Source organism: Panicum virgatum, chromosome 2K (assembly GCF_016808335.1).
Source record: "Panicum virgatum strain AP13 chromosome 2K, P.virgatum_v5, whole genome shotgun sequence".
NCBI classification, from domain to species: Eukaryota; Viridiplantae; Streptophyta; class Magnoliopsida; order Poales; family Poaceae; genus Panicum; species Panicum virgatum.
Genome location: NC_053137.1, coordinates 19530386 through 19556536, shown reverse-complemented (window position 1 = coordinate 19556536; position 26151 = coordinate 19530386). Strand labels below are relative to the sequence as shown.

The 26151-nt window shown below is 46.6% G+C and overlaps 3 protein-coding genes across 9 annotated transcripts; 1 reads left to right on the top strand and 2 right to left on the bottom strand.

Moving 5' to 3' along the window:
* Positions 1 to 7283: 7283 nt before the first annotated feature.
* Positions 7284 to 11870, top strand: LOC120670263 (ATP synthase subunit d, mitochondrial-like). Of its 7 annotated transcripts, none has more exons than XR_005673176.1 (7): positions 7284 to 7971; positions 8652 to 8733; positions 9227 to 9290; positions 9433 to 9519; positions 9593 to 9704; positions 9799 to 9873; positions 11310 to 11870. XR_005673176.1 is itself a non-coding variant. In XM_039950354.1 (5 exons), the coding sequence occupies exons 1-5, from the start codon at positions 7795 to 7797 to the stop codon at positions 9692 to 9694; spliced, it is 510 nt and encodes a 169-aa protein (XP_039806288.1). In that variant the 5' UTR covers positions 7295 to 7794; the 3' UTR covers positions 9695 to 10349. The 7 variants fall into 7 exon arrangements, 1 of the variants encoding a protein (XP_039806288.1); XR_005673167.1 differs by having other exon boundaries at positions 7285 to 7971; positions 11303 to 11870; XR_005673179.1 differs by lacking the exon at positions 9799 to 9873 and having other exon boundaries at positions 7291 to 7971; positions 11310 to 11865.
* Positions 11871 to 13117: 1247 nt separating this feature from the next.
* LOC120670259 (aquaporin PIP2-6-like) lies at positions 13118 to 14580 on the bottom strand. The gene is made up of 3 exons (XM_039950345.1): positions 13910 to 14580; positions 13655 to 13795; positions 13118 to 13525 (listed from the first exon to the last, which is right to left on the bottom strand). Exons 1-3 carry the CDS (start codon positions 14495 to 14497, stop codon positions 13415 to 13417), a joined length of 840 nt encoding a protein of 279 aa, XP_039806279.1. The 5' UTR covers positions 14498 to 14580; the 3' UTR covers positions 13118 to 13414.
* A 9702-nt stretch (positions 14581 to 24282) lies between these two features.
* Positions 24283 to 25799, bottom strand: LOC120670252 (aquaporin PIP2-6). The gene is made up of 3 exons (XM_039950333.1): positions 25099 to 25799; positions 24837 to 24977; positions 24283 to 24691 (listed from the first exon to the last, which is right to left on the bottom strand). The coding sequence occupies exons 1-3, from the start codon at positions 25705 to 25707 to the stop codon at positions 24581 to 24583; spliced, it is 861 nt and encodes a 286-aa protein (XP_039806267.1). The 5' UTR covers positions 25708 to 25799; the 3' UTR covers positions 24283 to 24580.
* Positions 25800 to 26151: the final 352 nt, after the last annotated feature.

The window sequence follows — 26151 nt, the reverse complement described above, 5'->3', positions numbered from 1 at the left end:
AAGTGGCTTCTCCTACCTTCTCAAGAATTAGGTGCTCATAAAATTATTCACCGAGAAGCTGTGTTTCGCTAAATATTTTAAAATAGATTTCCCTACTATAAAAAAGCCAGCTCACCACTAAAGTCATTAATTTCAGAACACAAGTCGGAGCGGGCCCAACATTTTTTCCTTAAACCTGAGTCGCCGACGAACCATCAAGATTGGAGGGGGCGTCCCGATCCCGGCTACTGCAGCGCAGGTCAGCATCCATGAACCCATTATTCCCGGCCGAGCTCCGCGCGAGTCCCTGCGCTGTTACGGTAAGAAATGGACGTGGCTTTCGCGCCCCCACTGCTTTGACGGCCACGGCACGGGCAGCCAGCCAGCCAGGAACAGGTGCGCGCGCGCCCACCCCACCCACTCCGACAGAGACCACAACACCCCCAACCCCAACAAAAAAAATAAAAGAAAAGAAAAACCAAAATAAAAAAAGACACAAAAAAAACACAAAAACAAAACCCCCGCCAAACAAAAACCATAAAACCCCCCCACGCCCAACCACACCCCCACAAACCCCCCCCCCCCACCCCCCCCCACCTCCCTCCCCACCACCACCCCCCCCCCCCCCCCCCCGCCCCCCCCCCCCCCGAAAAGCAAGCCGACTATCCGAGTGCGAGATCGCTTGCAAGGCAATGCAACGACGCACGCCGGCACACCGGCGAACGCACTCGTGGCCGCCGAAAGCCGGCCGGCCGGCGGTGGTCGCGGCCGTGCGAGCGAGCGAAGTGAGCGGCCGGCGGGGCCGCGTAGCCACCCTGTCTGCTGCCGCTGGTGGTGCTCCTGCTGACGGCGACGCCGCCGGCCTTTTGAACGGGGCACATGGACGCGCCCGCCGGTTTCGGGCTCCGGACAGCAGCAGTGGGAGCCGGTGGCACGGCAGGGCAAGGCTGTCCCGCTCCACGGCGGGCAGACAGATGGAACCTCGCTAAAGCAAAGGTTACCTAGTCTCCAACGCCCCCCCACGTGGATCTTGCGTGACCCTACTGTCCCGTGCGCGTGTGTCCTCGACCTCTGGGTTCGAGGACTTGTGCGTGTGCGGTGTGCCACGCCCTCAGGTTTCCCAGTCCTCCCAGGGTTCCCTGCAAGACCTGGAACCGGCACCGCCTCGTCGCGGATATGGGCGTGGATGCTTCTGGAGACTGGCAGAAGAAGCTCAAGTTCCGGGGGCCCCCACCTGCGACCGGAGAAGAACGTGGGGAGCACGGGGCCTGGAGTTTGTTAAGGTCGCCGTCGAGCCTGCAGCCCGAGAGGAGCGAGGGGCCGGCCGCCCTGGGGTTTGTGGCTGGGGGACGCACGGCGGTGTGACTTTCCCCGTCACCCACTGCGCGGGGGCCGTCGCTGTCCGAGCGAGCGAGGCGTATTTTATGGCTCTCGCCGGCGCCGTGCCCCTCGGATCCTCTGCGTACGCACGCACCGCCGATGCGATTCTCTTGATCTCTTCTCGTCACACTAGTGCATTCTTCAGTTTCCCGAACCATGGAAAGGAACGTTTCACCATGTCATCGTGATCATGGAGCCAAGGCCACGCTAATGATTGCAGAGTGTATTTTCTTTTCTTTTTGTCTTTTTTTTTATAGTTTATGTACCGCTAGATGATTCTTCTGTCGCCTGAATGAATGCTTGATAGTCACCGTTGACAAAAGAGAAAATTGGAATACATACACACAACTCGATCGTGTCTTTTTTTAATGAAAAACAGCTCGATCATGTTGCACGCGTATAGCAGGTTACACATGCTAGCTCTTGACACTTGAGAGAGGCTACACATGCGTGGAGATAGATGGGATTCCACGAACAGAGCATGCTCCTGACACACAGAAAATGTCTAGGATGGTCCAACGAATTTCCGCGAACAAAGCCTGCAGCTGTTGCAGAAGATAGAACCAGCGTCTAGTGGTTGCGCAGAATTATAGTGGAGCAGATAATGTTACTACCTAAATGCCATCATGGGCTTGATTAGTGCCTAATGATATGAAGATCCTATCCTGTGCTCTACCGTGGGGCTAAAGGCAGATCTTGTGTGGTGAAACGTACGCCGAAAGTCAGCAACTGCTGCTGCATCGTCTCGTGCAGATCGGCAGTCATTCTTGCTGGCCACTCGCTGTGTGGTGTTTGTGTTGTAGTAATAACTAATAAAAAGGGAAAGATGGAGAATGACCATGTTTGGTTGTCACCATGAAATTTTTTTCACAAAATGACGAATGTGTGCATGGAGTACTAAACGAAGTTTATTTGCGAAACTTTTTCACAAATGAATGTAACTTTTCGAGACGAATCTAATGAGTCAAGTCCCACCATGATTGGCTACAGTGATGCTACAGTAACCGCATCTAATCATCCTCTAATCATGCTGTCAAAGACTTTATTAGCTACAACCAATGTTAGGCTAGGCGCTAGGCGGATTCTAGGCGGTGACCTACCGCCTAGAGCCTAGGCGGGATTAAGCGGGATTAGACATTTCAAGGCGTTTTCCTAGGCGGTACAATACACTACGTATACTTCACCATATACTCTAAAAAGAAAAAGAAAAATGAGGAACTAGTGGGCCTTGAATTGAAAAGAAAGACCCAAAGCAGCCCACCAAACCAGCCCAACCCGAATCTCAACCCCACTCCCACCTTATCCATTCGATTCCATCACCTCTGCCTCCAACCCGCCGCCGCCTCTGCCCAGTCCGCCCGCCCGCCCAAATGTGACGCGCAGGCCGCCGTTCCTCCTCCTCCTCCTCCGCGCCCGCCCCTGCCTCCTCCTCCTTCGCCACGCGCACGCCCCTACCACCTCCTCTGCCACCGCCCGTCCCCTGCTTCCTCCTCCGCCGGCGCGTGTCCCCTGCCTCCTCCTTTGCCGCCGCCCGTTCCCTGCTTCCTCCTCCGCCGGCGCGTGTCCCCTGCCTCCTCCTTTGCCGCTGCCGCTCTCTGCTCTGCCTCATCCCCGAGTCACTGGATCTGCCTCGTCCCCGGCCCCTACCACCTCCCCCGCTGGCGCCGACGAGCTGGCGTCGCTTAGCGCATAAGCGCGCCTAGGCGAGCTCGGAATAGCGCCTTGTGGAATATTGGCTACAACACATGCTACAGTACCATGATTGTGAAGGTTGTTTTGTAATTAGACTTCATTTAATATCTCTAATTAGTGGTCAAAGGGGCAAAATATTTTCATGAAAACTTTTCCACCTCTAACCAAACAAGGCCAATGTTTCACCGGCGTGGCGTTGCCTGCCTGCCTGCCTGCTCTCGTCGTTTGGGACGTGCTGCGGCCAGGGTTAACGAAACCGGTGGGAACCGGTCCGGTTTGACCGGTTACCGGTCAAACCGGTCCGTCCCGGTTACGGTTTGGGCCGGTATCAAACCGGCCCCAATTCAAAATTCAAATTTAAATTCAAAAAAATAAAAATTCCCAAACCGGTCGTACCGACCGGTAAACTGGTCATACCGACCGTAAACCGGTCAAACCGGCCGGTAAACCGGTCAAACCTGTCTACCGGCCCCAATTCAAAATTCAAATTTAAATTTAAAAAAATGAAAAATTCCCAAACCGGTCATAGCGGCCGGTTTACCGGTATACCGGTCAGAACCGGTTGCACATGCAATTTTGAATTTGGATTTGAATTCAACCGGTTTCTACCTATTTCTAGTCAAACCGGTCCGGTAAACCGCTACCGGAGGGCGACGGTTTGACCGGACCGGTCGGATTTGTAAACCCTGGCTGCGGCGCCACACCATTCCCAAGCCCGAGCTCACAAGCATGGCGTCAGGACAAGATCGGATTCAGAGCTGCCAGGATCGCGCCGGGGCGCCATGTTTCTTTTGAGGGCGCGTTTAGTTCCCCATCCAAAAATTTTTGGATGTCAAATCAGCACTTTGACCGGATGTCGGGAAGACTTTTCGGACACTAATTAAAAAACTAATTTCAGAACTCACTTGGAAACCACGAGACGAATCTTTTGAGGCATTTGACCACGTCATTAGCACATGTGGGTTACTGTAGCACTTATGGCTAATCAAGCACTAATTAGGCTTAAAAGATTCGTCTCGTCATATACATCCAAACTGTGTAATTAGTTTTGTTATTTAATTATATTTAGTGCTTCATATATGTGTTTAAAGGGGAGGTGAAAATTTTTGGGTGAAAATTTTTGGGAACTAAAAGCGCCCTGAAACTTGCAATTGTCCTCTCGTCCTCGTCGTCCTGGTTTTGAATTCTGACAAGAGACCAATTTGCCGGAAGCTGGCCGCGTCCTGCTGCTAGTAGCAAGCAGGTGCTGTTGGAGGAGGGAGCTGCACGTACGCCAACCAATTCCTCCTTTCAGAATTCAGTAAAGTGAGAAAAAAAAATGCAGGGCTGATGCATGAATCGCGAGTAGCTAGAGTATCCGTTGATGCTCGTCCAAGGCACAGTACATGGTGATGGGCCTGATCCTCAACCGCCATCACTGCCGTGGCCCCGCTCCTCCAGCTAGCTAGACCGGGCCGGCTCGGCTAGCTCGGAATCGTGGCGTGGCTGGACGGACTCGATCGGACAGACGTGCGCTTTGCTTTCGGAGGGGTAAACATGGCCGTGACATGGAGCCGAGCAAGCCTACCCAACCCACGCCACAACCAGCAACTGATCAGCAGGCGCATTAATTAAACTGCTCAAGAATCGAATCAAACCAGGACGATTCTTTCTCCAAAGATACTAGCACAGTAGTGGCTAGCTAGCATCATCGACGCAGCAGCAGGCAGCAGCACCCAAACCATACAGATTAGACGCCAGCTAATGCATCATCCATCGTCCTGCACAATTGCCTCTCTAGGAAAGTCGAGCTGACGATTCGGACCGAGCAAGACGGGCAAGCCTAACGAGATCTCGCCGGCGGCGAGATCAGACGACATCAGAGCGAGCAAGTCCTTGGTCGGCAGATTTCCGCGCCGGCGTGACGTGACCGGGCAAGATTAAACCGGGACGCCGGCGAGGAGCTCAGCTCGTGGCACAGTGACCCCCCTCCCGGCGCCGCAGGCCCTAGCCCAGCTGTTGGAGAGCGACGTCGCGGGGAGGAAGGAACTCTGTTCCGTGCCAATAATTGCCGGGATCGGCGGCCCATGGAGCAAAGGCGAGACGACAGGGCGCTGTCTGGCACCGCCGCCGCCGGGGCCCGCGGACGTTCCGGCGGGGGCGGGGGCGGGGGCGGGTGCCGGAACCTCCCGCCTTTCCGCCCCAACGGCGCGCCGCAACCACCGGTTCCGGCAAGACGTAGCACGCACGCACGCACGCACGCCGTCCCAACGCCCTCGTTAACGCTCTCAGTTCTCACCCCTGCCGGGACCAAACATTCTCTCCGACACCTTTACAGCGATGCACGAGGCCAAGTTGCAGCTGCCGTCGTCGTCGCGGAGCTCGATCCTCTGCGATCGGAAAGGGGAAACCGAGCATGGCTCTTAAGATTGTTATCAAACCGGGGAGGGGGAAAGGACAAGAACAGCGACGGCGTCGACCTCTCATTGTTTTCTTTTGTTTTCTCTTCTATAAATAAACATAAACCCGTGGTTTGGAGGAGACTACTCGGGTCGGGGACGACGACGGACAGCGACCTGCTAGCTAACGGCAGCCGCGAGCTCGTCGTCGTCGTCCTCCCCCGTGGGATACGGTGGCGGAAATAGAGAATGGCTTCGGGGCGGCGGGACTCGCCGGGGCGGTTGCGCCGTCCCGCGTGCTCTGGACTTTCCTTTTTCTTTTTTTTTTGCGTGCCTTTCCTTTTTCTTTTTGGTGGTAATGGCGTGCTCTGGATTTGTTTGGAGTGGTAATGGAAGACGCATTAGGTTAAGGTGACACCGCGTGAGTCCGTGACAGCGCCTGCTGTTTGTTTGTTGCATCCCTACCCAGCTGATGAAGACCACACAGCTCGGGGGACGGCGATTGGACAGATCGTCCCGTTCCGGGGACGTGCCACGTCACGCGCCGCGGCCTTTATCGTCGTCGCCTTTTTTTTTGCCCTCCTGGACTATTCCGCGGCTGCTCTGCTGTCTGCTGCTGGTGTGGTGGTAGTACGTAGTACTGTGTTTTTTCAAGCCTAGGATCGGTGATGGATGATCCTACACGTACTGGAGATTTCCGGTGACACGATCGGTGCTTCTTCTTCCTGTTCCTTGGACTAACTTTTTTTTTTCACGCGTTGCCGACAATCAGTTGCCTCCCGAGAATCTTTAACTTTCGGTTAGTGAAATGCCAAGAAGGTTTAGTGCTGTCTAGGGAGGAATCTTGCCCCGTCTGTCTCGGTATATAAAGCGTAATCACATCTGGTTGAAAAATCAAGAAATGTCTAGATAGAGCGCGTGGGATTTGAGTAAAAAGTGGTTACACTTTATATATTACTAGGACCGAAGAAGTAATTGTGTACTATTTGGAATTTTGTATCCAAATTCTGATAATTTGGCTGAGCATTTCTAAGTCAATTAGTTATATCAGGCAGGAACACTAGGCTTTTTTTTGTGGCAGTGCTTAAATCTACTCTATAGTACTTCTGTAATGGACTAATGGTCTTCTGGTGGCTGGAGTGGGTTTGGCGCTTTGTGGCGAGAGTACTTTTTTTATGTGGCTACTCCGTAATGGTAATGCTCACTTGCTGTTTCCCAACTAATAAAGACCACCCTAGGCTTAACAAATCAGAATCTAGTACGTACTAATGGCCACAACGTGCCGTGACTTTTTTTTTTTTGCTGATTCGCTCTCCTGCCCTAGTCGTTTGTTGTGGACAAGGTACCAAAAAGTCCTGGTCGTCCAATCATATATTCCTCGCGAGAAAAAAAAGATCAAAGATTGATAATATATGCTTTCTCAAGATTTGATCTCGGTGAAATTGTTTGACCGGATCGACAGTTTTGTTCAAACACTTTCTTTTTTTTTTGAAGGAGGTTTGTAAACAGTTTCATGCGTATTTTAACTTGGGGGAAAAAAAAGGAGAGAAGCCACCATGTACCTGGTCCAATTCCATGCCAGGCAGCCCATCTGAGCCCACCAAGGAGGCCCAAACGAAAGAACCCGAAGGATCCATCCACATGTTGCTGTCCGCCCAGAAATCCTATATATCTTCCGGAACATTTTTTTTCTCCATCTTCCAATATTTGAGATTTGTGCAAATTATTTCATCCGTTGGATTTTCTCCACCCTAACCTTCTTTCTCCTTGTGCCCCCTTCCTCGTCACACGCCGCCGCCGCCCTCGCATGTCCGCCTGCCCGCCGCGCGCTGCGTGCTGCTGCTCGTCGAGCCGTGCTCTGCGTGCTGCTGCTCGTCGAGCCGTGCTCTGCGTGCTGCTGCTCGCGCCCCGCGCCGCGTGCTGCTGCTTCTGGCCGCCTCGTGCCGCATGCTGCTGCGTGTGGGTGGCCGCGGCTGCCTGCTGCGGCGTGCGGCTGCTGCCACCGTCGCTTTGCTGCCGCGCTGGGGCTCCTAGGCTCGGTCCCTTGCTCCGCCGCCGCCGGGGCCCGCCGCGCCACCCCCGGTGCTCTTCCCTACGCTGGCGTCGGAGAAGACAATTGAAAAAAAATGTTGATCTAGTTTTTGCCAAATGTTGAATCTATTTTTTTCATATGTTGAAATAGTTCATAAAAAATGTTGAAGATAGTTTGTAGAAATGTTGAATTTAATTTGAGCCTAGTGGGTTTTATAGATAAATAGCTTGCGGAAGATATATAGGAGCCCCCTGTCCGCCGGCTCCATCACCGAGGCGAACGTAGATCGGCGGCGGCGGCGCGAGGAGGAGAGGGAGGGGGGAGGCGGGCAAGATGAGCGGGAACGGCGTGGTGAAGAAGGTGGCGGATGCCGCGGCGAAGGCCGGCAAGGCGATCGACTGGGACGGCCTGGGCAAGATGCTCGTCTCCGAGGAGGCCCGCAAGGAGTTCGCCACCCTCCGCTGCACCTTCGAGGACGTCAACCACCAGCTCCAGACCAAGTTCTCGCAGGTATTCTCCCAGTCTGTCCCCTCCTAGGATCTGGGTCATCCACCTTAGATCAGGTTTGGTCGAATGCGCGTTTGTGATCCATAGCATCACGGGGTACCAATTTTTTTTTGAAAAGAACGGAGTACCAATTTATTCGTGGAATCAGGGCCGTTTGTGGCATTGCATAGACTAAAATACGTATCGATAGGTCGGTGAAAACCCAGGTCTATGTCCTACCCGCTGATACTGAATCAGACAGAGACAATGCCGAATGTAGTGGGTTCTGGGTAAAGTTTCCATTTTGCGATAAGGCTTTTGCTTCAGTAATTGCAATGCAGTAGGTACCAATAAAAAGAGGTAGAGGTGTATGGCTTATTCTCTTCTGATGCATGTAGTCCATCCGAATGGTGATTAGTTGATTATAAATTGTTTCGGGGTCCGTTATTAGCAGTACAAAGATTTATAGTCGGGCATGTTGAATTCTTGTATTAAGTAGGCAGTCCATGCTAGTAGTATTTCACATTGCCAAGCAACATTGGCTTGTACTAAGTCATTCGCATTGACAAGCAACATTGGCTTGTATTAAGTAGACAGTCCTCTGATATGCTAAATGCTTGTCAACCTTGAAACATGTGCTACCTCTTCTGATATTTTGGCCTTTTCGGGCAATCTTCTCAGTATTACTTCAATTGCTCTTGCAGGAACCCAAGCCAATTGACTGGGAGTACTACAGAAAAGGAATTGGATCAAAAGTTGTCGATATGTACAAGGAGGCCTACGAAAGTAAGTATCGATTCTCCTCTCCATCGTACTTGTGTTTCTGGGAACTGTTATGCTATTAAATTGCAAGCAGATTGATTGCGTTGTTTTTATGATTTTAACTCGTGATCTATGCTTAGTTTGGAATATTGATTAGCACCGCAGATGCAACTTCCTTATTCTCTGTTTGTAAAGTTCTATAGCAGGATTGTGTAAATAAAGGGCGCTTCATATGTGCATTCTAATATCAGGCGGCCTTTAGAAACCATATGTTGTGTATATATTCGGTTAGAAAGTCCAGTTGAAATTAGTGCAAATGGGCTGCTAATAGCCTAATGATAGGCTGTATATATGTCACATTACAACATTGAACTTCAAGATGGATCTGGCTTACCAAATGATTAGTACTGGTTTGCTCTCGATAGCTAGCCTTTGAGGTATCATATATTCTTATGGTTGTAGGCACTTTTCACCTGTTTAACCTCTTAATGTGGCGTGAACCATGGAAACATTGCAGGCATAGAGATCCCAAGTATGTTGACACTGTCACTCCTCAGTACAAGCCAAAGTTTGATGCTCTGGTGAGGATTCACTGCTCTCGTTACAATTTTCACCTTCCTATCCTGTCCTGACAGGCACCGCATCGCTAAACTGAATTATCACTTTGACTGTTGCCTCCTTCAGATATTAATGACTTCTGCTGTATCTGTATGATTTATGTAGTTGGTAGAGATGAAGGAAGCGGAAAAGGTATCACTGAAGGAATCAGAGAGGATAGAGAAGGAGATTGCTGAAATGAAGGAGATGAAGGTGATATTGCTCTTTAGCCAACATGGAACATGTTGCCTTCACGTTCATGCTGACATCTTGTTTGTTTGTGCAGAAAAAGATCAGCACGATGACCGCAGACGAGTACTTTGCCAAGCACCCTGAACTCAAACAGAAATTTGATGATGAGATCCGCAATGATTACTGGGGATACTAAGACGCAGCAGGTCTTCCATGTCACCCTTCTTTCGAACATCTAATAATACATCCTTTTCACCTAAATGCGCATGGAAGTTGACCATCCAAACTTTAATCGCATAGCTAGTGGATGGGAGGCGCCAAAGTTTCAACTAACTCGGCTATTCTTGTACCATGGTCAGACCTCATCATTTTAAGGTTCAACAGCTTCTATCATAAGAAAAATTAGTTTTTGCTTCTGGGTTCGTAAAACTGACATGAAAATTTCTTCTGGTCTTGATTTGTGCCATATAATTTTGGTGGTCGGTATACTCATCCTACTTGTCCAAGCTCCTGAGACTGGATCTGATACAGAATTTTGCTTTATATTACTTAGCATGTCACTGCAAACTGCAAGAACATGATTACCCTTCATAAGCAATGTACTGCCGTGAGCAATCCTGTGCTTGATGAAATTGCACCCAGAGATTCTTGAGATTCTTGACATCTCGGTCCTGGGGTTGGCAAATTTCATAGTAGTTTGTCGGTACGGTCAATTGGAATTATTTTGGTGGCAAAACCAAAGTAGTTTGTCTCGGTGCCACAATGGGAATGTGAACAAAGAAGGAAAAGAAAAGAATAAAAGAGAGCAAAAAAAAAACACTGCAATTGAGTATATCAGTGACACTTGAGATCAGACCAATGTTATACAGTCGTCTAGTCGAACCTAGTCGCCATGACACCGATAAGGCGACTAGTCGCGACTAGTCGTCGATCAGGTCGATTAGTCGACCCTAGTCGGTCCTAGTCGTCGCTATAGTCGTCCTATATATCCCACGACATATATGTACATGTATATGTACTTATATACTATATAGCAAGCAGGAACACCACAATGATAGTCAGTTTGGTGACACTTGTGAGATTTGATGTTTGAACTGTCCAGAACTCCATATTCTTGTCCCACACTCCATATCCTTGCTGTTCTGCTGTTGAAAATGTAATTACAAAGAGAAAAACTGAAGTCAGTAGCTGAAATTAAATGTGTAACAGCATTACAGCAAGTGAGCAAGTAATTCAAAATTTAAAAAGAACACAACTAAACCAGGGCAGCAGGCAACCAGCAAAGCATACATATTACATAGACAATTAGACAGCTAAATAGGTTCAGTGTTCAGACATTCAGTACATAAATAGGTTCAAATGATAAGTTGATAATAATCTGAACACTTCAGCTGAACAACACATCAGCACACAACAATTCAACAAAGCAGCAAACTGATCGTCCAAGTAGCTAGTCGGACGACTAATCGCGATTAGGCGACGATTAGTCGGACGATCAGACATCTGATCGACAAAAGCTAGTCGTTTCACTTATCGAAGCCAGCGGAGCGATAAGGTCGACTAATCGCGACTAATCGCGATTAGTCGGACGACTGTATAACATGGGATCAGACTCACATTATATTTTTGGCGTTCAGCCTTTCCCAGAGCTGAAATTTGTCAAACCTGATAAGTACTCAGTACCTAGAAATGCCAAAATTTATGTGTTCTGATAGCAGCCCAAAGATAACAAATAGGTTTATTCCTGTGTTCTGATAACACATTATATTTTTGTTGTTGTTGTTGTTGCCTGTGGTCGGCAAAGTTTGCAGCTGCCGACACCAACACCCCGGGGCACATTGCATAATTTTCGAAAGCTGCGTCTGAAGGAGAAGACATATAATTTTCAGTGGACATGTTACAATTGACCACGGAATGGATGGCTGAGCGCAGGTCACCGACTCACCGTCATCAACTGGGTGAAAACTACTGAAGCCTTTGCTAAGAACTGGACTGGAGCTCAGCAGTTGGGCTCTGTGCTTTTTAACTGCTGGGACACATGGTTTCCTCCAGCCAGACAGGGACCTGTGAAGGAACAGGAGCCAGGAGATCGAACAGGTTTGATGCTTACCTTTTCCGGTGTTGGATTACAGCGACGGAAGACTAAAGAAATGAAGCTTAGATAAGCTACCATGTAAAGCCGTGGGAGAATAAAATGAGCTCGCATTTTTTTTCTTGAAGCTGTGACTTATCTACAGTAAAGCTTCTGTTAGTTAACCAATAAGAAAGTCAAGCCGGGCCTTTGACAAGCCGGCAGAAATGAGAAGGATCGCGGGATTAAGCAAGCATGTTCTATACTTCTATTGCTAAGAAGGCAGCATTCAGTTATTTCATCACTTGCATTTCCCCATTTTTAATAATTCCTCTTCCTACGCTTCAGTCATCTACAAATGGATAGGATTTCAATCGAAGCCCATTTTAATGGCCGGGGTTAAGGTTGTCAGATTTTGATGATGGGGGTTCCACTGTCAATAGGTTTATAGGTGTTAAAGTATGAGTAAATTAATACACCACAGGTCCTTAAACTTGTCATGAACTTGTAAAATGCAGATTTGGCTCCCTAAACTTAATTTCGGATATCATTCGAGTTCCCGAACTTGCAAATTGCATATTTGACTTCCTAAACTTAGTTCCGGATATCTTCATAGTCCCCGAACATGTAAATTGCACATTTAAATTTCTAAAATAGGTTTCATGCCATATGCAATGTACACCTTCCTTCTTCCTACACACATGCCTCTTGCCGTTGTTCACAGCAGTCTTCGAGCTCCTTCCGTACGGTCCCCCTCCCGCTGTGTGTATGGGCGAGAGTTATGCCCGACCTCATGATCTACAAAGTATTGCTAATTGCTTTGACATTTGCCAGTAAATAGCGGTGGACGCTCGTGATGGACACTTCCACACAATCACAGTGAGTTGACGTACGTGGCCAAACATGGTAATAGTTTGACAAATAATTTCTTTGAATGAATTTTTTGAAAAGTTTTCTTATGGGAAATATAATAAATGCATCATGTATTGTTAATTTTTAAATATTGATGATTAAATTAAATCATGCACCTAGGTGATATGCAACCAAACTTCAAACTTAAATTTATAGGGTCAAATATGCAATTTTTTATTTAGGGACCGGGATGGCACGGAAGACAAGTTTAGGGAACCAAATATATATGCAATTCGAGAGTTCGGGGACGGGGATGGCACCTGAACATCCGCATTTTATGATTTCAGAGACCGGAATGACACAACGTGACAAGTTTTAGGACCACTAGTATACTTTACTCTTAGTATAAAGTAAATCACCCAACATTCGTGCATGCAATTCAATGTTTTTTAGTTGAATTGGAATGTGCATGCAATTCAAGATGATATTAGATCCAGAGGTCTCAAGTTTGAATATTAGCAGGCAAGGTTAATTAGTGCCGGCTTCTAATTCCATTTTTGAGCCTTGAGGAGCCTCCAAGTGAGGGAAGTGTTGAAGTACAAAGTGAATTGCCACCTCAACTTTTTTTTTTGAGGCCAAATTGCCACCTCAACTTAAGCTTTTAGCTAGGTTGAACTAATTTATAGATGAATGCAGTTTTATTCGAGCGACATCAACTCCCTTATTTATTGACTAAAGTTTTAAGGCATATGGATACACAAGCGTGCAAAATTACGCTCGCTTTCCACAGCATGCCCACCACACAATACACACACAAACGCTTGTGCTACCAGCACTGCACGCTTCACACTTCACTTGACTTGGAGCTACTGCTACTGCATTAACCACGCCGGTGCTCTCCGTCTCCGTTCAACTTAAACTCCGGAGGAGGAAGAGCTCCGTCACGTCACGGCTTGACCGGCCGTGGATGTTGACGACGACTTGGTCGCCGGCCTAGGCGTTGCTCCGGAAGGAGCCGTAGCCCCTGCCGCTGGCGCGGAGGACGATCTGGTGGTACAGCGCCGCGATCGCCGCGCCGATGAAGGGACCCACCCAGAAGATCCACTGCAACAATGAACAAAATTGTCAGTTTATTTATCCCAGGACAATTAATCCATTAAACTAAGAACTTAGAACTGTCAGCTGCTGCAATAATCTTGCGCAATGTGCGAAGGGAGAGATGCAATGCAATACCTGGTCGCTCCAGGCCTTGCTGTTGTTGTACACGACGGCGGCGCCGAGGCTCCTCGCCGGGTTGATCCCCGTGCCGGTGATCGGGATCGTGGCAAGGTGCACCATGAACACGGCGAACCCGATTGGCAGGGGCGCCAGCACCTGATGGATTCGTCGGCCGGCACGCATCAGCATCAGCTCAGCGAAATCGAATTCTTGTTTGCAATGCAATGCGCAACTCAAATTCAACGGCGAGTTCAGCACGCAGTAATTTACCGGGACGTGGGAGTCGCGGGCGTTGCGCTTGGGGTCGGTGGCGGAGAAGACGGTGTAGACGAGCACGAAGGTGCCGATGATCTCGGCGGCGAGCCCCGTGCCGGTGGAGTACCCGGCGCCGACCTCGTTGGCGCCGCCGCCGTAGCGCTTGTAGAAGCCGCTCTGGAAGCCCTTGACGAGCGCGACGCCGCAGATGGCGCCCAGGCTCTGCGCCGCCATGTACAGGATGGCGCGCACCAGGGACACCTTGCGCGCCAGGAAGAGGCCGAAGGTGACCGCCGGGTTGATGTGGCCGCCGGAGATGCCCGCGGTGCAGTAGACGAGGATGAAGATCATGCCGCCGAACGCCCACGCGATGCCGAAGATGCCCACGCCGCCGCACGCCGCGTCCGTCTGGTGCTTGTACCCGATCACCGTCGCCACCGTGATGTACAGGAACAGCAGCGTGGCCACGAACTCGGCGATCACGGCGCGGTACAGGGACCACTTGCCGAGCTCGTCGACGTCCACCAGCGGCGCCGGCGGCGGGTCCGCGTAGTCGCGGGCGCCGCCGGCCTCCAGAGTGGACACGTCCACCTCCTTGCCCATCGGAGCAGGCTGGCAGTGGCAGGGCAAGCTGCTGCTGGAAGCTAGTTTTGCAAGAGCTAGCTGTTTGACAAGCTATGAGGAGTGCTTGCTGCGCTGTGGTTTTGGGGTTGGGTCATGAGCCCTATTTATAGGGGTTGAAGGTCCATTAAGGTTTAAGCTGCAATTCATTTTATTTCTTTTGATTTTGGAATGGTTGGGTGCTACTCATGAGTAGCAGGTTTACAATGGACACGCAGCTTTCCTGTAGGTATACACATTTGGATGTCTTACAGGTTCATACTAGATTGGATGTATCATATATCATGCTATCAAGCTGAACCACAGTTTTGAAGTTTCACCATACATAATTTAGGAAGAATATGAAGAATGAGAAGTTTGCACATGTTATGCAATGGTAAATTAGTCTCTGATTCCTGGCGGAGCTCGAATAAAAATTTAGGTAGGGGCACATTGCCACCGCTCCATTTCTCGCCATCTCGCCAGAAGGCAGGAAAACGGGGTCCTAGTGGTGCTACTTTGGCAGTAGGTGGTGCCCCACCCTACCGCGTGGGGAACTCCGCCATCCTCCTCATTTTTTCCTCGAATATGGCGTGAATTTCTGTTGTAGTATTACGGAGTAGAGAAACATTTTCATTTTGTTAGTTCACTTTTACTATGAAACTCACAGATTTTGGAATTCAAAATATTTTTTGAATGTACTATTTTGCTCACTTTTTGCAAATTTATATAGTATGCCACAACTTCATGCTAGGACCCCAAAAATGGATTACCGAAATTCACCGGTCCAGGCCTGTCACTGCCAGTTTTCGCTCCCATTTCTAACCTAAACTATTTTCTTGTTCACTAACTTCAGTACTATTTTTTCCCTATAACTTCAGGCCTCCCTTCTGCCATATGTTCCACGCCTTGTTCTCTTGATTCTCTGCAAAAGTTTATGCCACCTTGGCATAAGAGAGAAGCCAGTTAGTTCCCTTGTACTTGATCAGCTTCTAAATAAAACCTCATGATTGCTAGTGGTTGGTTTAGAGAGCCGCCCAACACCGACCCCTATCCTCACACTGACATCATATTCATCCATCTCCATATGGATCCCGGGGCCCGCCACCAATCACCATTTCGGCTCATCCTGTGGCCAGGATAGAGGCAGGTTCACTCACTAACAAGTACGGAGTACACCCCCTGCTAATGGATTAAAATTAGGTCACCACCGTCAGAGTTGATCAGCAAAAAAAAAAAAAAAAAACAGAAGGAGAAAAACTTAGTCACACTATAGCTCTGACGGTTGACAAGTTGTTAGCACCATATAATTGCTGGTTTGTTGGTGTCCGTCTCTAGAGACTACCATATCCCATTCCTATCCGAAAGTGAATTTTGCTTCACTATTTACCATAAAACCAGTTGAAATAAAACAGAGAGGGTGCAACAATGAAGAAGGGATAATTGTTTTTTGTCAAAATGAATAAGCCCACTAATAATATCTAATAAGCATGAATAAAATAACATTAATATAGGCAAAACACATTAGTTTGACCTCAAGTTTTCAACATCGTCGTGATTCGATGGCCTAAAAGAGCAAACAAATGATTCATAAATCAATTTAATAGCATTTTTCATGGAGAAAGAATATTGCGAATTAAAAAACAGATTTACTCCTTTTAAGGTGACTTAGATCTTGTATTTGAGTAAGTCACCAGTGTTGCGCTACCTACATTGTTCGCCTAAATGGCCGTTTAGCCCGCTACACAGTGGTACACTGTTTCCGTTTAATCGGTAGTTTTTACCGTTTAAACGGCCGTTTTTCCCGTTTAAACATCCATTTTGCCCGAATAACGGGCTAAACGGTAGGTGACCGACTGTTACCGTTGTAAGGATCGATGGACCAAGAGGGGGGGGTGAAATGGGTCTTTTTTAAATTTTGAAAATAAAGTAAAGCAACCTTAACCTATGCAATACTAGTAAGGCTCAATTCACCAACCGGCTAGCTAAGCAAACTACACAAGCTTATGAAGATACAACTAGATATGAAACTAAGTAAGGTAGAGCTAAGCTATGATCTCTAAGGTCAAGCATATGAATAATTGCATGAAAGTAAGTGCTTGAAAGTAAAGAGTGGGCAAGAGACAACCGGATTTTTTCCCGTGGTGTCGATGCGTTGGCACACACCCCTAATCCACGTTGTGACACTCACTAAGAGTCTTGTCACCTCCCAAGTCACCGAGACGAGGACACTCACTAAGAGTCTCCGTTCACCATCCCGGCGTGGTGGAGCTCAAGCCACGTACAAACTTCTTCGGGCTCCCACAATCGTTGGCAAGATCCGGAAGAAACACCTTCAATCACTAAGATCGCCTAGGTGCTGCCAATCACCAAGAGTAACAAGCTAGGGTCTTCACTTGAGCAAGAACCGATCACCAAGAACGGATGCACACAAGCTTCTCTCTACTCAAGTCCTTAGTCTTACTTCTTGAATGATTGAATGAACAAATGTGTGGAAGATGAAGCTCAAGGTGGCTCTCAACAATATATGAGTGTATGAATGTTGCCTGGTGTCAAGAGTGTGCAAAATGACCCATTGGAGGGGTATATATAGGCAGCTCACACGAATAGAGCCGTTGGAGAAAAGCTGCCAGAAAACTGCGTAGCGCCGGTTAATCCGACGATCCTCCAATAGCCAGCGTCGGTTTAACTGATGAAAGTAAACTGCTCCTTTTGGAAACTAGCCGTTACAACTTGGGCAGATTAACCGACGTATCATCGGTTTAACCGGTGAGTGTAGTTGTCCACTGATCAACTGAAAAACCAAGTCTCTGGACAACTGCACCGACGTTAACTCAAATCCATCGTCGGTTTAACCGGTGAGTACAACTTCTGAAATCCCTGGAAAAACCATCTCACTGGTCAATTGCACCGACGTCTCATTTCAAACAGTGTCGGTTTAACCGGTGTATTGAACTTGAAAAGCCAAACCAACTCTGGACTAATGCACCGACGTTAATTCAAACAACATCGGTTTAACCGGTGTATAGAACCTGTCTAGACTCTGCTGACTGCGTTTAACCGACGTATAGAAAAGTGGAAGCGTCGGTTAAACCGGTGTATATACTTTTTCTGATTTTGCCTTTTCTGATTTGAGTCTTGAGTGAAATCCAAATATTCTTGAGATATAAGTTGAAAACCACTTATTTGAACTTCTAGGAACCTGAGTGACCATAGTGTGCATCCATTTTCAAATGATCATGTCCATGCTCAAGTTACTTGACCTTAACCCTTCTTAATAGTGCGATCACTACAAAACTATAAAACCTATACTAACCTAAGTGTCCTTCTCAACCTTACGACACTTAGGACTAGAAAGATCCTTAGTCTTGTTATATATTTGAGTTGAATACCGAGATCGTCTTTTTGAATAACGAAATTGAGGGGCCTCTTTTGACATATGACCAAATGAGCGATAATGATCTATTAAGCTGCACAAACCCATTAGTCACAATAATGGTTGTCATTAATCACCGAAACATACCTAGAGGGCCTAGATGCTTACAACCGTTTAATGTTAGGATAACACTGGCTACCTATGATGTGTCTACCGATCTTTGTATTTTTATTTTTTTTTCTATATTTTATTTTTATTTTTCTATTTTTGTGATGTAGAAGCATTTTCTGTGTGTAACTAATTGTTTGCAATGCCAAATCATTTGTTCGTTTTGTAGATTAAATTGTTCTGTGATGTTGATTTATTTGTTCATGATATTCGTCTGTTATTATTTATACTATATAGTTAAATGTTCGAGATGAATATTTTGTTTGTTGCATTATTATTTGTTCGTCATGTTTAACTTTTTGTTCGTTAAAAATAATTATTTGTTCGTGTTGTTAAAATATTTATTCCTGTAAGTCAAACAGGTGACTTACATGAATGCAATATCTAAGTCACCTGATGAAGAGATCCTATCAAATATCATGTCTTTTTAGGTTATACTAAAAATTTTAATGTCATAGAAGTAGGGCGATTGTGGTACTCCCACCATTTTTATAATAAATGTATACCGTTTTTTAACAATCGTATGCACACATTAAGGAGATCCTATATATAATTATGCTTAATCTTGGAACTTTGTATGGTTTTGCATATGCTTTTCATATACCATCACATGTGGTACATATCGTATGCATGACACACATATGGGGAGTTTATATCAGATTATTCAAGTTTGATGAATCGTGATCCACCTATAACTCTTTCACCAAGGATTATGATTTGTGAAGTTTTCTCTCTAGTGCTTTTATGTTTTCCTTTGTTTGAGATGTGATGTCAAAAGGGGGGGGGATTTGGATACCAAATCAAGAACTAATACAGGTATAGTTGGGGGGGGGGGGGGGAAATGCTTGATCGATGGGAACTTCTTGCACGGGTTCAACGTGCCCTACTACAGAACCCCTCTTCCATCTTTGACATTAGTCCTGGTCGTTGTTGGGCTCGAAACTAATAAAGGTATTAGTCCCAGGTTCAACGGCTAGCTGGCTCAGGAGAGGAGGGGGGGGGGGGGGGGAGCGTTTAGTTCCGGTTGGAGCCAAGGCGCCCGCATTGAACTCTGAGAAGCCGAAGAACTCATCCAACGCCCTAGACGGTGGACACGACAACGAGTGTCCGCTGGGGGCTCCGTATCGAGGGGGTTATGCTCACCATCGGCCCTGTGGGTCTCAACACTGGAGCGCCAAACTGCTCACCGACGACTGTCTAGTCTGGAAGCTTCCTGGAGATGCTGACATCCGGGCCTCCAACCCTAGTCGATGTCTTTGTTGCTGCAGAGCGATGCCAAGCTGATGAGGGTGCTGGTGCCAAGAAGGAGGAGGCCGAAGGGGGCAGCCGTCGCCGCCGCTAATGGGCGCCATCGGCCAGGGGCACCGCTAGCAAAACCTAGCCACGATTGGAAGGGTGCCGCGAAGGGGAACGAGCGGAGATAACTTCCGAGCCAGAGGGAGGGGGCGACCAGAGAAAATGAAAATCGAACCGGTATCACTAATCGATGGAATGATGGGCAATTTCGTTGAGTTGCCCCCACCACCAGCACCACAACACACACACACACAGAGAGAGAGAGGGAAGGAAAGTAGTTGTGGAATTTGTATGGAGGAAAAGTAGCTTTTCTAGAAAGTGAAGTGTATGGGGTTGGGCTTTTGACTTTTTATTGGAAGCCAAAGCTCCTTCAAAAGTCCAACCAAACACACCCTAAAGGTCCATCATTAGATCCGGTTGGAGACACCAACTAGGAGGACCTTTAGTCCCGGTTGGTGGCTCCAACAGGGACTAAATAGTTTTGTGTAAATGGGCTTCGTCCTCCCCCTATCCGGCCAAGCTATGAACACAGCAATATGCTCATCAGTTGTCATGGCGACGGCCGGCAAGGGGGAGGTCATGCCCATTTCTTCTATGATTTTGTAAAGGTTTCACTCACCCAAGTGTTCTAAAGGCAAGGAATTTCATACTCTTTTCATTCATAGCTAGTATTGCTTATTTCTTGCTTTTGAAATAGAGAAATTGAGAGTTTGAGTTGGAGAGAGAATATTTGTTTAATGGGTTGCATGTATAGATGTTGCTCAGTTAAGAAAGGTAATTGATCTAGACAATCTAATAAAGCTGCAGAACGATGTGGTATGATATATTGTTAGCTTTGCATTGATATTTTCACCATTATGTTTCAATATTATGACACACCTTCTAATTCACCTTGTCAAACAGATTGGTATACTTGGACCTATATTCTTACACAATATGTTCCCTTTCAAGATGTTCATGGCCGTACTAAAGAAATATTTAATGTTCTCTTTCAAGATGTTCATGGTGGTACTAAAGAAAAATGTTTGTAACTATGCTGGTACAGAAGGAAGCATCACCAATGGCTATGTAACTATGCTCGTACAGGAGGAAGCATCACCAATGGCTATGGAACTAAGGAGGTTATTGAGTTTTATGTTGAATTTATTGATGACCTTAAACCGATTGGAGTTTCTGAATCGCGGTACAAGGGTAGACTATATGGAAAGGGCACACTAGGAAAGAAATCATATGTCTGTATAGTTGATGATTGTTCAAAAAAGCACATTACATAGTTCTTCAACAGTCCTCCTTGGTGGATCCATATTTGAGGTACATAAGAAGATTCTATGCTCGAAATTCCTAGAAAAGTTTGAGGCCTGGATTATATGTCGACACATGGATACTTTCGCTAGTTGGTTGCGGAAGCATCTAATACATAACATGGATATAAGTGAGGAGCTAGCCTTGTTAGCTAGGGGGCCATCTTAGAATATCTAAACATTACAATGGTACGAGATAAATAGGAACACATTTTACAAGAGATAAAAAGAGCATGAAGCAAAATAGCAGTGGTGTCCGTATGGATGCCACGTACAACAATAGAAAAAGGAGACATATTATGGTTATGTAGAGGAGATACGGGAATTGGATTATGATCCCCTTTTGAACGGGCCTCTATTTTTGTACTAATGGATGAAGCTAATATTGACACTATTTTTTTAGCACGTGTCAATATGTTGTTGGGCAAACGATTGATAGAAAATGGGCCGGCGATGGATTAGGAAGAGGAATGGAAGATATTGGGCTTTTTGGGCCAAAGGAATCATTGTAGCTGATGGAGCTAAGGAAGGAGATGCCAAAACTGCGTCAGCAAGTTATCTTTAGATTTTGTTTCGTTTGTTAGACAAGTTTGTTTCTTGTTTCACAAGTGTAATAATCTCGCCGTATCGGCAAGGGAGATTTAGGTTTAAGCTATAAATAGCTGACCTTCGTCATTTGTAAACTTCGATCAACCACATCCAACCAAAATATTATTTTTTAGCACATCTACATTCATGTCGCCGGCTTCGCCAAACACTTAGTTGCAGTAGATTTTTCCCTTTACGAGTTCTTCTCAGCAAGTATGTTCCATCGCTTGTTGATAAGTTCCGAGTAGAGTTGCGTAGATGGGTTCAGATTGACGGTGCATCGCTTCTTTCTCCGTTTATGGCGCTCAAAGTTATCAAGCATGCTAGATCCGTCCAGCGGGGTTTAGCTGTTCACCAGTTATCGAGCACATTAGATCCGTCCGACGGGGTCTAACTGTTCACCAGTTATCGAGCTCTCTAGATCCATTCGGCGGGGTTTAGTCTGCTCACCAAGTTATCGATAGAAGCTTTCAATCTGTTAGGTTAATTGATTCATTAATCTAGCATGTTGTTGCTTTTACCACTAGTTATTGACATTTGCTTAGATCTTGCTAGGTTAGCTCATTTAATCTAGTTTGTTTTGTGTTTTTGTCACAGGTTATCCAATCTAGATCTGCTCGCTATCGGCTTCTTTCGTGTCGTCCCGACCATAGCCGATTGGACCCAGATCTAGGTGTTGTCTGCAAGTTATGTCATCGCAGGCGTGGCTTGCCTCTCTCGCGAATCGACTGGACGATAGCTGATCCGTGCGTGCCACTGATATTGGCTAGCTGATAGCCCCCGAAATTTAACGCTTACCTTCATTGTCAATTGCAGGTCAAATTGACTGTCACGCCGAGCACACCGTACGCGCGCCGATTGAGTTCAGTATGATGGAGCAAAGCAGATCTTCCCGGCCCTAGCATATGTGGAGCGTGAAGATCCGTCCATGAGATTTTCCCGGCCACAGCTAACTAGAGGAGTAACAAAAGATTAGTACGCAACGATAATAGTAGACCTCAACAATTTTGGGTATAAAAACAAGCCATTTGTCCCCAGAATGTTGCTCAGATTATCTACATGAGTGACATGTCCAACAAGTCAAATAAGAGGATAAAAAGATGAGCCAAAGCGGCACAAAGTTCTTTCGAAAAAAAGAAACATCGTTGAACGAGCCGAGGCATTGATAGTTTTGTAGATTCTCAGAAGACATATACTGCATGGCAACGAGAAGTAAGTAAATAAAATCTAGCCATGTTTCAACCTGTTTTGTAATTTTTTATAAATACATGAGCAATAGCCTTATTTGCTATGTGGATAAAGAAGAGATGATGAAAGTTACCAGCGAGGCTATCGTTCGTCGCTTCATGAAAATACAAGATAGTAGATTTGATGATGAAGATTAAATGTAATGGATTATATTTTTTAATGGATCTGTCTCCTCATCACGTGACTTAGATATTGCATTTCTGTAAGTCACCTGTTTGACTTACAAGAACAAATATTTAACAACATAAAAAATAATTATTTTTAATGATAAAAAAGTTAAACATGACGAACAAATAATAATGCAACGAACAAAATATTACACATCGCGAACATTTAACTGTATAGTATAAACAATAGCAGATGACTATCGCAAATAAATAAATCAATATTATGGAACAATTTAATCTACAATACGAACAAATGATTTGGCATTGCGAATAAGTTAGTTACACACAGAAAAATCCATCACAAAAATAGAAAAAGAAAATTTTAGAAAAAAGAAAAACAGAAAAAGAAAAAAAAATAAAAAGATCGGTAGACACAACATAGGCATCCCAACATTGGTGACTTGCGCAAATACAAAATCCAAGTCACCTTAAAAGGATTAAATCTGTATTTGATAAAAGAAAAGTGAGAATGTTAGTTTTATCTTAGGCCTCCTTTGGAACAAATAAAACCATATGAATTTTGGAGGAAAACTAACATAAGATTTAACCTTTGGAACAAAGTATTGCACCATGTGAAATTCCTTAGGTTGCTATATGACGAATGAAGCCGAAGGAATTCTGAATAAAAAGGAAAAAGTCTAAATTACTCTCCTCAACTATAGCCAAAGTCTTGATAACCCTCTAAACTATTTTTTGGTTTATTTTACCCCTCAAACTATCCCATTTGGTTCAAATTACCCCTACTGTAATTTGTCTTTTTCATTTCTCCATGCATAGGTGGAGTTTTAAGTTGAAATTTTACAACATGATAATACACACCATAAAACATGTTAGGAAAATAAATCATATTTTTTATAATTATTTTGATAGGTTAGGATATTTAAAAATAAATTAGTCGTTGGAGTTCAAAATTATATGAAAACTAATGGGGGAAAATTATAAATCTTTTTCTAAATATGTATTGTGATGTCCACTACTACCATGCAAAATTTGAAATTAAAATTCAACTTGTGTAAGGAGAAACAAAAAATATAAATTATGTTATGGGGTAAAATAAATTAAATGATATAGTTTAGGGGGTAAATTGAACCAAGTTATAGTTTAGGGGGTTATCCAGACTTTGGCTATAGTTGAGGGGAGTAAATTGAACTTTTGCCGGATAAAAACTACCATGAGGTTGGATCGCATGGAAACTTTCTTTTGCGTGTCTCTCTCTTTGAATTTCTTGTTCCGATCCCCAGTTTATTCTGATGGTGCAGCATTGCTCGCCTGCATTTGATTGTGCAATTTCTATTTATTGTTGCAAGAATCGGTGTGTTGTGCATTATTGTTTCTAGCAAACCTTTTCTTGACCAATAGAGTCATTGGCTCAATCACCAAAACAACAGTAGCAGCTGCAACAGGAGCTGAATATAAGTTCCCACTCACGAAATCAGAGGGAGGAGAGGATATGACTTGAAGCTCTAAACTTATGTGGAGGCGGCTTCCTCGGCAGGGGCGAAGGTATATGGTGAACTAGTGATTAAGCGGATGTTAATGCACCTCCTAAGAAAAGGAAAACTTTGATTATGTCTAAATTTTCACCGTATTTGCACACCCGTGACTCAAATCTATGAATCCATAAGGCAAGTGCACTCCCTTGAATTTGCTCTAGTTTTGCCACTGTTCCTCGGGAATGTAACTGGAGGCCAAGTCAACATCTTTATTAGTTTGACTTCAAGCCAACATGGCACACACACTGGCAAAGTCCTTACACTTTGCTTTCCACAGCACACACAAACACTTTCTCTGCCGTTGCTGGCAATTCCAACACTTACTGAAGCTAGTACTGCTACAACATTAACCACGCCGGTGCTCTCCATCTCCGTTCAACTTAAACTCCGGAGGAGGAAGAGCTCAGTCACGGTCGGCCGTGGATGCTGACGACGACGAGGTCGCCGGCCTAGGCGTTGCTCCGGAAGGAGCCGTATCCCCTGGCGCTGGCGCGGAGGACGATCTGGTGGTACAGCGCCGCGATCGCCGCGCCGATGAACGGACCCACCCAGAAGATCCACTGCAACAATGAACAAAATTGTCAGTTCATTTATTCCAGGACAATCAATCCATTAAACCAGCTGAGGTAAGAGCTTAGAATTGTCAGCTGCTGCAATCTTGCAGAATGTGTACGAAGAGGAGGATTGGGAGATGCAATGCAATACCTGGTCGCTCCAGGCCTTGCTGTTGTTGTACACGACGGCGGCGCCGAGGCTCCTCGCCGGGTTGATCCCCGTGCCGGTGATCGGGATCGTGGCAAGGTGCACCATGAACACGGCGAACCCGATTGGCAGGGGCGCCAGCACCTGATGGATTCGTCGGCCGGCACGCATCAGCATCAGCACAGCGAAATCGAATTCTTGTTTGCAATGCAATGCGCAACTGAAACCACAAATTCAACGGCGAGTTCAGCACGCAGTAATTTACCGGGACGTGGGAGTCGCGGGCGTTGCGCTTGGGGTCGGTGGCGGAGAAGACGGTGTAGACGAGCACGAAGGTGCCGATGATCTCGGCGGCGAGCCCCGTGCCGGTGGAGTACCCGGCGCCGACCTCGTTGGCGCCGCCGCCGTAGCGCTTGTAGAAGCCGCTCTGGAAGCCCTTGACGAGCGCGACGCCGCAGATGGCGCCCAGGCTCTGCGCCGCCATGTACAGGATGGCGCGCACCAGGGACACCTTGCGCGCCAGGAAGAGGCCGAAGGTGACCGCCGGGTTGATGTGGCCGCCGGAGATGCCCGCGGTGCAGTAGACGAGGATGAAGATCATGCCGCCGAACGCCCACGCGATGCCGAGGATGCCCACGCCGCCGCACGCCGCGTCGGGGCCCGACGCCGCCGCGTCCGTCTGGTGCTTGTACCCGATCACCGTCGCCACCGTGATGTACAGGAACAGCAGCGTGGCCACGAACTCGGCGATCACGGCGCGGTACAGGGACCACTTGCCGAGCTCCTCGATGTCCACCAGCGGCGCCGGCGGCGGGTCCGCGTAGTCGCGGGCGCCGCCGGCCTCCAGAGTGGACACGTCAACCTCCTTGCCCATCGGAGCAGGCTGGCAATGCAGGCAGCTGCTGGAACTGGAAGCTAGTGAAGAGAGCAAGAGCTGGTTTGGGAAGCTGAGTGTGCTTTGCTTTGTGTTGTGGTTTTGGGGGTGGCATGGAGGGGTATTTATAGGGATTTATGGAGGAAGGAATCCACAAGGGTTTAAGCTGTACTAATGCACTATTAGTTTTCTTATAATTTTGGAAAGTTTTGGTGCTCATGGGTATCTGTTCTACATTGTGGTCTGAGAGCCTTCCCCTGTTTAGCTATGCATGTGCACGTCTTGCAAGTTCATACTTGATATGTTTGGTACATAATGAGGTCTCTCATTTTGTTTTCCCACAAATTCAAGTCAAAGATAGAATGATTTTCGATTTTAACAAGTGGAGGGAAAGCATTTCCGTATTGATGGTTACGGATTTAAATTATTTTCTTTTACAGAATG

Bases quoted from the DNA above. Each gene is read 5' to 3' on its own strand.
- LOC120670263 (XM_039950354.1), top strand. From the start codon at position 7,795: ATGAGCGGGAACGGCGTGGTGAAGAAGGTGGCGGATGCCGCGGCGAAG. The intron at 7,972-8,651 runs GTATTCTCCCAG...TTGCTCTTGCAG, and splicing joins TCCAGACCAAGTTCTCGCAG to GAACCCAAGCCAATTGACTG. The intron at 9,291-9,432 runs GTGAGGATTCAC...TGATTTATGTAG, and splicing joins AGCCAAAGTTTGATGCTCTG to TTGGTAGAGATGAAGGAAGC.
- LOC120670259 (XM_039950345.1), bottom strand. From the start codon at position 14,497: ATGGGCAAGGAGGTGGACGTGTCCACTCTGGAGGCCGGCGGCGCCCGC. The intron at 13,796-13,909 runs GTAAATTACTGC...CGAATCCATCAG, and splicing joins CCCGCGACTCCCACGTCCCG to GTGCTGGCGCCCCTGCCAAT. The intron at 13,526-13,654 runs GTATTGCATTGC...TCATTGTTGCAG, and splicing joins GCAAGGCCTGGAGCGACCAG to TGGATCTTCTGGGTGGGTCC.
- LOC120670252 (XM_039950333.1), bottom strand. From the start codon at position 25,707: ATGGGCAAGGAGGTTGACGTGTCCACTCTGGAGGCCGGCGGCGCCCGC. The intron at 24,978-25,098 runs GTAAATTACTGC...CGAATCCATCAG, and splicing joins CCCGCGACTCCCACGTCCCG to GTGCTGGCGCCCCTGCCAAT. The intron at 24,692-24,836 runs GTATTGCATTGC...TCATTGTTGCAG, and splicing joins GCAAGGCCTGGAGCGACCAG to TGGATCTTCTGGGTGGGTCC.